This window comes from Pelmatolapia mariae, linkage group LG22 (assembly GCF_036321145.2).
Source record: "Pelmatolapia mariae isolate MD_Pm_ZW linkage group LG22, Pm_UMD_F_2, whole genome shotgun sequence".
NCBI lineage: Eukaryota > Metazoa > Chordata > Actinopteri > Cichliformes > Cichlidae > Pelmatolapia > Pelmatolapia mariae.
Window position 1 is genome coordinate 26163670 of NC_086245.2, and position 13254 is coordinate 26176923.

A 13254-nucleotide genomic window follows, 5' to 3' on the forward strand; every position below is an offset into this window, starting at 1 on the left:
ACTGCAAGTTTCACAACATCAACAGGAAGAAAAAAAACTAATGAAGTATCAGTTAGACGTGATAACGACAACAGGAAAACTCCACCCAATCAAAGTGTTTCTGAGGAACAGGGCCAGTTTATTCTTAAGTAAAAGTTTCACTTCTTGATGTCAGCTGCTCTCTGTGTGAACTTCACTTCTTGCTCCACTGCTCATTTCATCCTCCCTATTTACACCATCATTAATAAATATGAATACTGAATAATTAAAGTGATCAAAGTTAACACTTGTTTGTGTTGTGTGTGGATTATTTTCTGACTTTATCTACAGAACACCTGCAGTATTGTATGCTGTTTAACAGTATTGCACAATGTTGTAATGTGTTTGTTCCTTCCTGTTGCAAACTCAGTGAGTGCATCTGAAACTGTGTTTTTATAAACTAAACAAGAGTGAGCATAATAGTACATCTTATAAAAGTACTTATATTCATCTCACTGACAGTTACAGTACAATAGAGTAGTTTTAACAGTATTTTAAATATAATGCATTAGAACAATACACACAACATTAAAGATCATGGGTGTGCAGGGTAAAAATAGCTGTTTTCTACAGTAGAGTAAGAGTCCAGTGCAGGGCTGGGTGTTAGTCTTCTTTAAATCACACGAGGAACCATTTTAAGGCGGAGGCTGCTCGCTCTGTGCTTTCTGTTTCATTCTTAGACTGCAGCAATGGTGAGTAGCAGCTTTTCACTTCTTCACTGTCGTCTTCTCAGCCACCAATGATAGTTATTTTATTCTATCAGTATTAAATATGTTTTCTCTCATGTTTAAAATAGGCTGACCAAGAGCAAAACAGGTATGTCTGCAAATTCTGCTGAAGCCAAAGTTATCAGATCTCTTGTGTTTTTAAATCCCTAACTGCTCACTCATTATCGTTTTAGAAGAGAAGAATTTCTGAAAACTCAACAAGGTTTCAGAGAAAATGCCTACAAGATTATCATGAAGATGGATGACTGGTCTAACATGGCTCCAGGAAGTAAACACTTAGTGGATGAGGTGGGTTACCTTTGGCACCTTTAACACAGTCCTGTTATATCACTTGTAACAATAAGTAAATCTGTTTTCACTCAACAGATTCTTCACAGCATCTTCTTTCTGGGTAAAATCAACAGCATCCCCTTTTCTCCAGAAGAAATCATCTCTGATGGTGATATTTTGAAAGCCTTAAAGGAAAAATATCCCAGACCTTTTCAATTCTATCTGACTCAGCTTCCCAGACGGAGTCCGTTCTCCTGTGTGCTCGACATGGTAAGATAACTGTTCTCACATTTTCAGTCAATCTGTCAAACTTCCACTTTTAGGGAAAGTATAATGCAAACTGTTTTTACACTGACAAATCCAACGAGAGGCTGAAAAGTATACTGTACCTTATACTTCAACAGATCAGGATAGCAGGAGAGCTAGGGGCTTGCTTCAGAATGTGTTCGTTCTAAATAAAATCTTAAAGACTCAATACTGGAGATACTTACAGTCCTCAGGGCATATATGATGCTGTTACTGTGTAGCTGCTGGTTCTGTTAAGTGAACTCCAAGATTAAATTTAGTTTTTGTGACAACCTGACATGGCAAAATTGGAAAAAAAGGTCAATTAGCAAATTTGATTAGAAATCAGTAAGCACTGATTTGAAATGAAATACATTTTCGTGACCTGTTCCACTCCGTGTCTTATAATATCTAAATAAAAGGCATCCAGTTGGCCTGCATAGCTAAATAACTCAGTCTGCTAAACAAACCTGTTGATCAACTATGTATTAAAAACCAATATAAGATCTTATGCATGCATTAGATGCAGATATTTTAAAAAAAATCCACTGTTACAATATAAAAAATGAAAGTTGATCATTTTAAGGATGCAGGTGTAACATTTTGGCCGTATTTGTAACTGTTTCCAGATTGTCCTGCTGAAACATCCAGAGAATGAAGAGCAAATAAAGCAGAGTCTGCAAGAACTCATCAGAGAGCTAGCTCCACAATTTCTGGTCTCCTCCATCATCTGCATTTCTCAGAAATCCAAAACTGACCAAAATTCAAAGAGGTACTACGGAGTCTCCATGTCCACCAACGGTCGTAACCCGAGGACAGTTGTGATTGGTGCCTCCTGTCTTAGCAACTGGGATGAATATGTATCTGGTGCAGTGATGACCTATTATCCCAAAAAAAAAAATTACTTTGATGGAACCATTGAAGTACCTGGAAACATCAGGTGTGAGGCATTTAGTCTCAGTCGTGGTGAACAAATGAGCCCTTGTAGATCATGTCACAATTTGTTTGGCTTGAACACAGAAGAAACCAAAGAGTGGCCTTATGGTAACTGTGCTGAACCCGAGAGCCTGAGCAACTTGCTTAAAAATGAGAAAGAAGTTAAAAATGGCACAACTGTGCATGACCGCTCAGCTGAAAACAGGCAGAGAGCTGAGAAAGAGGTTCGTAAGGATCTTCAGGCAGTGTTGAGAATGATTCACTTTAACACCTGGAGTGGTGAATTTTACAACCCAGAGTCAGAGTGAGATGTCATGAAATCATCTGCATAAGGTGACCTGATACATCTGCTTTGATCTGATTCTGATGAATGAAAGATGCTCTGCTCTGACAGCATCAGTGTGGATTTGCTGTAATCACAGACACACACATTAGTGCGCTGAAACAGTTTATTCTCTAGCTCTGTGTAATGTGCTTTGTAGAAATTATAATAACAATAAATATCAGCATGTAAAAATTAACTGTGCAAAAAACTAAAAGGGTGTTTTGATCATGTTAATAATAAAATCAGGCTTCTATTATTTTAATGCAATATGAAGCATGTGAGACAGCAATTATAGGGAAGAACCACATCTTTATACTGGTCTATACCCAGGATACACAGAAAATAAAACCTTTTTTTCCCTTTTATGATCCCATTTATAACCTCTTTCATAAGTAAAAGCATTACACATGTTGTTATAGTAGTTGTAGTAGTTATAGGACTAGTTATATTTTTGCTCTGTAAAATGTAACTTGTTTCACTTTAACCCTGTAAAGTCTCAACCATGAAATAATTGACAGAAATCTCAACTGGAGTTTTTATTGAACCTTCTAACAAATAAAATAAATAAATAAATTGCATATGTGAGTTTCCTTTCTTTTTTCAACATCCAGCATTTTTGTGCAATTTATTGGTTTTTAAATTTATTGTCTGATTTATTCAGATTTTTTTCGGGTCTGGACAAACCTGATACACTCAAATGTATAATGAGCAGAGGTGGCAAAAGTACAGGCATTCTTCACTTAAGTAGAGGTACAAATACTACTGTTAAAAACTACTCAAAAAAATGAAGTACTGATTCAACGTCTTTATTCAGGTAAAAGTAAAAAAGTACAGGCTCTGAAATGTACTCAAAGTAAGAAAGTAAAAAGTAGCTCTTTGGATGATGTTTTTGTGCAAAGCTAACTGAGCATTGTGGTATATTAATGTAGTAATCAGAAAACAATATAAGAGGATGAGAATACAAACTTTAATTCTGCTTGTACTCATCTTAAATCAAAAGAGAAAAAAAGGAAAATGAAAACATCTCTGTGTTCTGTTGCCTACATTATAGAGGGTGACTGCATCTAAACAGGGAAATGTGTACAGTCAGTGTCATGGTCTGGGTAAGGTTTTTTTTTTTTCGCTACAGTGCCATGAACTCCACCTCTAGATGGAGCCCTTGTCATTGCGCACCTGGTGGTGATCTAACCGGCAGTATTTAAGACCAGCGCTCACAACTAGTCTTCGCCAGCTTGTCTGCTAACCCACGTTGGAGCTTGGCAGCAACGAAAGCCTTATTGAGGCTTTTGATAACAAACCGCACTGCTGAAGCAGCAACGCGTCTGTGTGAGTGCAGTGTAACATCGTGACATCAACATGAAACCTGTTTACAGGCCATCCTGTACTGTTGTAAATGGACAAGTTGGGAAAATATAACATTTGAAGATAGTTCCAGAAAATAATACTAAAAAAGGCTAATATTATTATAGTTATTTTTAGTTATGTTTTTATTTTAGCCTTTTTAATATAGTTATAATGTAGTTATAATATAGTTATAGTTATGATGTTATTATTATAGTCATTTTTAGGGGTACTTTTGGTTGAGCACCCCCCCCCCCCCCCCCCCAAAAGGGTCTAAACTCTCCTACGCAAAATACAAATAAATAAGGGCTGGTTCAAGACTTTTGCACAGTACTGTAAATCCCAACGGTTGATGAGCACGTAAAGGCAGCACATCCGGCAGTGGTACCGAGTCTGCTGTTACTGATACCACAGCTGCTCCTTAGAGGACAGAAAACATCAGTGTGCGTCTGTAAACCTGGTAACTACTCTCAGCTGAACCTCTCTGATACTCGTAATTAGTAATGAGTTGTTTTTTTCGCGTGACTTTCTCTCGGCTTGATAAAGCGCTGCGTAGAAAGCTCTGGTACGTAACGCCTAGCTTCATTTTTAAAGCGCTGTCGCAGTGAAGTGAGGCTGCTGCTTCGTTTCTGTGCGAGTTTTTAATGAAGAAATGTTTTCAGTCCGTTTCTACTCGCTTGTGTTTCGGTTTGTGTTTATATGAAGAACTTTACATTATCGCAGAGAACAAGAAAGCGCTTTGTTTCTCACATTCACCTTAGTTTCGTTTTTAAACACAAAACTAGCATATAATGTTGAGGCTTAGAATAAATATACTGAGTAGCAAGCAAATAAAAGAAAAGGCCCATTTTATTTCATGTTATTTACTGCAGACAATGTAAATTATATTGGAAAAGAAAACATTTTTTATTTACAATACTTTTTATGGAGTCCAAAAATGTGTTTAAGTAGAATTAATGTGAAGTTGGATTTTCAAAGACTGTTTTAACAATTACCTGTTTTTCTAGGTGACAGAGGGCTGAGATGGCTGCAGCTGTATGTGCGAGGTATCTACATATCAGAGGATAAATGTGCAGAGATGTCACGTTTGGTGCTTACAGACGCCACATTGCATTTTGTGATTTCGTAGCTAGTGTTGTGATACTTGATCACTGTCACGTTGATTCATTTTAATGTAACCTTTTTATTTCTTTCAGTGCTCATCATGCTCTTGTTATGCCAGATCTGCAGCAGTGTGAGAAGGCAGAAGGTAAATGGCATGCTTTTCCTCTATGTACCAGAGACCTCGGTCTGACGACAGAATAATCACAAAGAAACAAATCTGTCTTTGTATTTGTTTAAAATGCAGTAATTTTTTAGCCTTAGTGTACTGCATGAGTTCAGTAAAATGATTCACACCATTGTCCACTCTGTCAGCCTCCAGTGTGCCTTTTTTTGCTGTTTGTGCACATGGAGAGTAGTCCGAGCATATGAGATCAGTGAGATCATCTTCTCTGCTTATTTCCAGGTATAAAATACTTGGAATGGGTGTCAGATTTTGTTTCCAAATACAAAAACAAGCATTTAAGCTTGAAGAATCCAGCTGGTGCCCTGCTGAGGATAGCAGGGCTCGAGGACACCATGTACAAAGGAAAACATGAAGAAGTGAACGGCTGGGGAAAATTCTACCTTCCAGAGATCGTAAACATGCAGGTCATCGGTGTTGTGGAGGGCACCTCATGTCCCTGTGATGAGCTCGTGCTGATGACGTGTGAGGACAAAAAGCTGTACGCCTACGATGGAGAGGAGCTGCATCTGGTGGCTTCCAGTTTCCAGCAACTACGTGACAAAGACATAGAGTATCCAGCATCCAAGAGCTACTACAATGGAGAGGCCTTCAAAGATATGGTGAGAAGTTCGAGTGTCAAGAATAAGACTGGAGATGCCTGGTGGTAGAGATCGATCGCTAGACAGGTTCTGTGTATTGTGTTGTGTTCTGTTTAGACTGAGGAGGACTGGGAGGCAGTGAAGATGAGAGGCGTGGGGAGGAAACTGGAGGAAGAGCATCAAAAGCTGGTGAAGGAAACCAAGTCAGCGTTCTTAAAAAGCCTAAAATCATAGGTGGGTATCCATCCCAGCTTAGACTTAGATCCAGGATTGAAGCCTTTATGTTTGACTGCAGTGGTTGAAGCTCTTTCCTTGTTATTTATCACTTCAGTAAAACACAGCTGGTGTTTGCTGGGATGGAGAAACATGACATTCAGAGATATTGTGGATAATCATTGAGAGGTTGTTCTCTTAATAATACATTTTATTCTTTACAGACTCTGGTATTTGGCCAAAAGAGAGCTTCACATTTTTGGCTTCAACAGCATTAAAAACAAACATCATCATCATCTGTGGCATGAAGTATTACTGCATGAGCCCCTCTGACCACACACTGATGTTAAAGCAGAGCTGAATATCTAAAATTATACGGATTATATTCTCCATGGACTCTTGATCTGTTTTACATCTGTTAAAGGCAACCGACAGTACTTCAGGACTTTCCGACGGTGTGGTTTACCACTGCAAGTTACACAACATCGACAGGAAGAAAAAAAAAAAAGCTAATGAACACACTTTTACACACTTTTATTTTGCAATTCACTGAACTTCCTTTGAACTGTAGGGAGGAAAGCTGGATGATAATGACAGCAATAAAAGCATGTCTAATGACAGTGCAGGTTTATTCTTAAGTAAAAGTTTCACTTCTTGATGTCAGCTGCTCTCTGTGTGAACTTCACTTCTTGCTCCACTGCTCATTTCATCCTCCTTATTTACACCATCATTAATAAATATGAATACTGAATAATTAAAGTGATCAAAGTTAACACTTGTTTGTGTTGTGTGTGGATTATTTTCTGACATTATCTACAGAACACCTGCAGTATTGTATGCTGTTTAACAGTATTGCACAATGCTGTAATGTGTTTGGTACTTCCTGCTGCAAACTCAGTGAGTGCGTCTGAAACAGTGTTTTTACAAACTAAACAAGAGTGAGCATAATAGTACATGTTATAAAAGTACTTATATTCATCTCACTGTTTCATGCATGAATATACCTCACAGTTACAGTTAGTTGTGCAACGAATCAAATATCTCACAGTTTGGATCGGATCACGGTTTTAAGTCACGGATCGAATCAATTTTCGGATCAGCAAAAATAGAAAAAAAAGACAAAAAATTTGACTCACCATTTACTTATTTAAGTATGTTTTGCCTATTAAAAAACAATCAACTCAAGACTCATTCCACTCACTTATATAAAAAATAAATTAAGGTGCAATATGGACATTATGGACCATAATGGCTTTCCGTTGCCCTGGAGCTCCACCCATTTGTAGTTGGGCAACAGAAGATGCCTGGGACAGTTCAGCCATAACTTTAAACCTTTCCTGCTCATACATGCTTGGAACGATCTTGTCACTCAAGTGGACGCACAACGGGATATCATAGCATGGCTCAAGCACGTTCATCATAGTTTAAACCCCTTGTTTTGCACAACGGAGTACGGCCTCCCGTCTGCAGCTAAACATCCCATTAGCTTTTGTAACAGCTTTAGCCCGGTCGGATTGGGCAGCAAAGGGCTGCTTAAATGCCGCAAACTCCTCTGCTTCTCCACTTGGACCGCTAGCGCTGACCATAACTACTGCTTGACAGACTGACCACGCACACCATACTTTTTTTCTTCTTCTTTTTCGAATCTTCGGATCCACGAACCGCGGAGTGGGAGCGGTTCGGATTACAGATCAACCGTGATCCGTTGCACCACTAGTTACAGTACAATAAAGTAGTTTTAACCGTACTTTAAATATAATGCATTACAACAATACAGAAGATCATGGGTGTGCAGGGTAAATGGAGCTGTTTTCTACAGTAGAGTAAGAGTCCAGTGCAGGGCTGGGTGTTGGTCTTCTTTAAATCACACGAGGAACCATTTTAAGGCGGAGGCTGCTCGCTCTGTGCTTTCTGTTTCATTCTTAGACTGCAGCAATGGTGAGTAGCAGCTTTTCACTTCTTCACTGTCGTCTTCTCAGCCACCAATGATAGTTATTTGATTCTATCAGTATTAAATATGTTTTCTCTCATGTTCAAAATAGGCTGACCAAGAGCAAAACAGGTATGTCTGCAAATTCTGCTGAAGCCAAAGTTATCAGATCTCTTGTGTTTTTAAATCCCTAACTGCTCACTCATTATCGTTTTAGAAGAGAAGAATTTCTGAAAACTCAACAAGGTTTCAGAGAAAATGCCTACAAGATTATCATGAAGATGGATGACTGGTCTAACATGACTCCAGGAAGTAAACACTTAGTGGATGAGGTGGGTTACCTTTGGCACCTTTAACACAGTCCTGTTATATCACTTGTAACAATAAGTAAATCTGTTTTCACTCAACAGATTCTTCACAGCATCTTCTTTCTGGGTAAAATCAACAGCATCCCCTTTTCTCCAGAAGAAATCATCTCTGATGGTGATATTTTGAAAGCCTTAAAGGAAAAATATCCCAGACCTTTTCAATTCTATCTGACTCAGCTTCCCAGACGGAGTCCGTTCTCCTGTGTGCTCGACATGGTAAGATAACAGTTCTCACATTTTCAGTCAATCTGTCAAACTTCCACTTTTAGGGAAAGTATAATGCAAACTGTTTTTACACTGACAAATCCAACGAGAGGCTGAAAAGTATACTGTACCTTATACTTCAACAGATCAGGATAGCAGGAGAGCTAGGGGCTTGCTTCAGAATGTGTTCGTTCTAAATAAAATCTTAAAGACTCAATACTGGACATACTTACACTCTTCAGGGCATATATGATGCTGTTACTGTGTAGCTGCTGGTTCTGTTAAGTGAACTCCAAGATTAAATTTAGTTTTTGTGATAACCTGACATGGCAAAATAGGAAAAAAAGGTCAATTAGCAAATTTGATTAGAAATCAGTAAGCACTGATTTGAAATTAAATACATTTTTGTGACCTGTTCCACTCCGTGTCTTATAATATCTAAATAAAAGGCATCCAGTTGGCCTGCATAGCTAAATAACTCAGTCTGCTAAACAAACCTGTTGATCAACTATATATTAAAAACAAATATAAGATCTTATGCATGCTTTAGATGCAGATATTTAAAAAAAAAAGCCACTGTTACAATATAAAAAATGAAAGTTGATCATTTTAAGGATGCAGATGTACATTGTGACTGTATTTGTAACTGTTTCCAGATTGTCCTGCGGGAAAATCCAGAGAATGAAGAGCAAATAAAGCAGAGTCTTCAAGAACTCATCAGAGAGCTAGCTCCACAATGTCTGGTCTCCTCCATCATCTGCATTTCTCAGAAATCCAACACCGACCAAAATTCAAAGAGGTACTACGGAGTCTCCATGTCCACCAACGGTCGTAACCCGAGGACAATTGTGATTGGTGCCTCCTGTCTTAGCAAATGGGATGAATATGTATCTGGTGCAGTGATGACCTATTACCCAAAAAAGAAAAAGAAAGATTACTTTGATGGAACCATTGAAGTACCTGGAAACATCAGGTGTGAGGCATTTAGTCTCAGTCATGGTGAACAAATGAGCCCTTGTAGATCATGTCACAATTTGTTTGGCTTGAACACAGAAGAAACCAAAGAGTGGACTTATGGTAACTGTGCTGAACCCGAGAGCCTGAGCAACTTGCTTAAAAATGAGAAAGAAGTTAAAAATGGCACAACTGTGCATGACCGCTCAGCTGAAAACAGGCAGAGAGCTGAGAAAGAGGTTCGTAAGGATCTTCAGGCAGTGTTGAGAATGATTCACTTTAACACCTGGAGTGGTGAATTTTACAACCCAGAGTCAGAGTGAGATGTCATGAAATCATCTGCATAAGGTGACCTGATACATCTGCTTTGATCTGATTCTGATGAATGAAAGATGCTCTGCTCTGACAGCATCAGTGTGGATTTGCTGTAATCACAGACACACACATTAGCGCGCTGAAACAGTTTATTCTCTAGCTCTGTGTAATGTGCTTTGTAGAAATTATAATAACAATAAATATCAGCATGTAAAAATTAACTGTGCAAAAAACTAAAAGGGTGTTTTGATCATGTTAATAATAAAATCAGGCTTCTATTATTTTAATGCAATATGAAGCATGTGAGACAGCAATTATAGGGAAGAACCACATCTTTATACTGGTCTATACCCAGGATGCACAGAAAATAAAACCTTTTTTTCCCTTTTATGATCCATCTATAACCTCGTTCATAAGTAAAAGCATTACACATGTTGTTATAGTAGTTGTAGTAGTTATAGGACTAGTTATATTTCTGCTCTGTAAAATGTAACTTGTTTCACTTTAACCCTGTAAAGTCTCAACCATGAAATAATTGGCAGAAATCTCAACTGGAGTTTTTATTGAACCTTCTAACAAATAAAATAAATAAATAAATTGCATATGTGAGTTTCCTTTCTTTTTTCTACATCCAGCATTTTTGTGCAATTTATTGTTTTTTAAATTTATTGTCTGATTTATTCAGATTTTTCAGGGGGGAATGAAAATCACACTATTGATAGACCCTTAGAGACAATGTGGGTCTGCCCTCCTGTAGGCCCACGACCTGCAGGAGGCGCAGTAGAGACTAGTGCATGAGGTTGAGAGATACCGCTAGATATAGTCAGGCTCACCTCAATGCATAGCTTGGGCTCTGGAACCAGTTTCCCAGAGAGGGATTTGAGTTTTTTCGGGTCTGGACAAACCTGATACACTCAAATGTATAATGAGCAGAGGTGGCAAAAGTACAGGCATTCTTCACTTAAGTAGAAGTACAAATACTACTGTTAAAAACTACTCAAAAAAATGAAGTACTGATTCAACGTCTTTATTCAGGTAAAAGTAAAAAAGTACAGGCTCTGAAATGTACTCAAAGTAAGAAAGTAAAAAGTAGCTCTTTGGATGATGTTTTTGTGCAAAGCTAACTGAGCCGAGGATAAATGTGCAGAGATGTCACGTTTGGTGCTTACAGACGCCACACTGCATTTTGTGATTTCGTAGCTAGTGTTGTGATACGTGATCACTGTCACGTTGATTCATTTTAATGTAACCTTTTTATTTCTTTCAGTGCTCATCATTCTCTTGTTATGCCAGATCTGCATCAGTGTGAGAAGGCAGAAGGTAAATGGCATGCTTTTCCTCTATGTACCAGAGACCTCGGTCTGACGACAGAATAATCACAAAGAAACAAATCTGTCTTTGTATTTGTTTAAAATGCAGTAATTTTTTAGCCTTAGTGTACTGCATGAGTTCAGTAAAATGATTCACACCATTGTCCACTCTGTCAGCCTCCAGTGTGCCCTTTTTTGCTGTTTGTGCACATGGACAGTAGTCCGAGCATATGAGATCAGTGAGATCATCTTCTCTGCTTATTTCCAGGTATAAAATACTTGGAATGGGTGTCAGATTTTGTTTCCAAATACAAAAACAAGCATTTAAGCTTGAAGAATCCAGCTGGTGCCATGCTGAGGATAGCAGGGCTGGAGGACACCATGTACAAAGGGAAACATGATGAAGTGAACGGCTGGGGAAAATTCTACCTTCCCAAGATCGTAAACATGCAGGTCATCGGTGTGGTGGAGGGCACCTCGTGTCCATGTGATGAGCTCGTGCTGATGACGTGTGAGGACAAAAAGCTGTACGCCTACGATGGAGAGGAGCTGCATCTGGTGGCTTCCAGTTTCCAGCAACTACGTGACAAAGACATAGAGTATCCAGCATCCAAGAGCTACTACAATGGAGAGGCCTTCAAAGATATGGTGAGAAGTTCGAGTGTCAAGAATAAGACTGGAGATGCCTGGTGGTAGAGATCGATCGCTAGACAGGTTCTGTGTATTGTGGTGTGTTCTGTTTAGACTGAGGAGGACTGGGAAGCAGTGAAGATGAGAGGCGTGGGGAGGAAACTGGAGGAAGAGCATCAAAAGCTGGTGAAGGAAACAAAGTCAGCGTTCTTAAAAAGCCTAAAATCATAGGTGGGTATCCATCCCAGCTTAGACTTAGATCCAGGATTGAAGCCTTTATGTTTGACTGCAGTGGTTGAAGCTCTTTCCTTATTAATCATTTCAGTAAAACACAGCTGGTGTTTGCTGGGATGGAGAAACATGACATTCAGAGATATTGTGGATAATCATTGAGAGGTTGTTCTCTTAATAATACATTTTTTTCTTTACAGACTCTGGTATTTGGCCAAAAGAGAGCTTCACATTTTTGGCTTCAACAGCATTAAAAACAAACATCATCATCATCTGTGGCATGAAGTATTACTGCATGAGCCCCTCTGACCACACACTGATGTTAAAGCAGAGCTGAATATCTAAAATTATACGGATTATATTCTCCATGGACTCTTGATCTGTTTTACATCTGTTAAAGGCAACCGACAGTACTTCAGGACTTTCCGACAGTGTGGTTTACCACTGCAAGTTACACAACATCGACAGGAAGAAAAAAAAAAAAAGCTAATGAACACACTTTTACACACTTTTATTTTGCAATTCACTGAACTTCCTTTGAACTGTAGGGAGGAAAGCTGGATGATAATGACAGCAATAAAAGCATGTCTAATGACAGTGCAGGTTTATTCTTAAGTAAAAGTTTCACTTCTTGATGTCAGCTGCTCTCTCTGTGAACTTCAACCTCTTCTTGCTCCACTGCTCATTTCATCCTCACTTACATCACCATTGATTAATACAAATAATGAATAATTAAAGTGATCACAGTTAACACTTGTTTGTGTTGTGTGTGGATTATTTTCTTACACTTCTGACATTTTCTGTGTAAAATCTTTAATTTCTTTCTGATTCTGACCTTTGCTCCTCATCTCCTTTATATACAGAACACCTGCAGTATTGTATGCTGTTTAACAGTACCGCACAATGCTTTAATATGCATGGTACTGTATCTGAAACAGTGTTTTTTATAATCAAAGCTAAATAGTAGGAAACATACCAGAAAAAAGTATTTACAATTATTTTATTATTTCACCATTAAATGTGCCAATTATATAATTTTAATAATACTTTATGTATAATGCATACATCAACAGCATCAGACATCACAGCTGTGTCTGTTGAAGGATGTATCATATTTCAATAGAAGATTCTGGATAGGAGCAGTTCATTACCTATAGCTGAGTAACCTTAGTTGTAATGCACTGATCATAGAGACTTTCTTTTGTAAGGAAATGATCACAGTTTAAATTTCAGTTTTCCTGTAAATCACCAGGAATCATTTTAAGGTGGAGGCTGCTCGCTCAATGCTTTGTGTTTCATTCTCAGACTGCTGCAATGGTGAGTAGTGACA

General features: G+C 38.4%; 2 protein-coding genes across 2 annotated transcripts; both read left to right on the plus strand.

The window, feature by feature from the left end:
- Window positions 1-629: 629 nt before the first annotated feature.
- On the plus strand, window positions 630-2935 carry LOC135932409 (uncharacterized). The gene is made up of 5 exons (XM_065469896.1): window positions 630-710; window positions 815-834; window positions 920-1034; window positions 1113-1286; window positions 1931-2935. The coding sequence occupies exons 1-5, from the start codon at window positions 708-710 to the stop codon at window positions 2543-2545; spliced, it is 927 nt and encodes a 308-aa protein (XP_065325968.1). The 5' UTR covers window positions 630-707; the 3' UTR covers window positions 2546-2935.
- Window positions 2936-7282: 4347 nt separating this feature from the next.
- LOC135932410 (uncharacterized) lies at window positions 7283-12567 on the plus strand. Its single transcript, XM_065469897.1, has 9 exons — window positions 7283-7920; window positions 8025-8044; window positions 8130-8244; window positions 8323-8496; window positions 9141-9283; window positions 11021-11073; window positions 11332-11711; window positions 11808-11924; window positions 12125-12567. The coding sequence occupies exons 1-8, from the start codon at window positions 7918-7920 to the stop codon at window positions 11922-11924; spliced, it is 1005 nt and encodes a 334-aa protein (XP_065325969.1). The 5' UTR covers window positions 7283-7917; the 3' UTR covers window positions 12125-12567.
- Window positions 12568-13254: the final 687 nt, after the last annotated feature.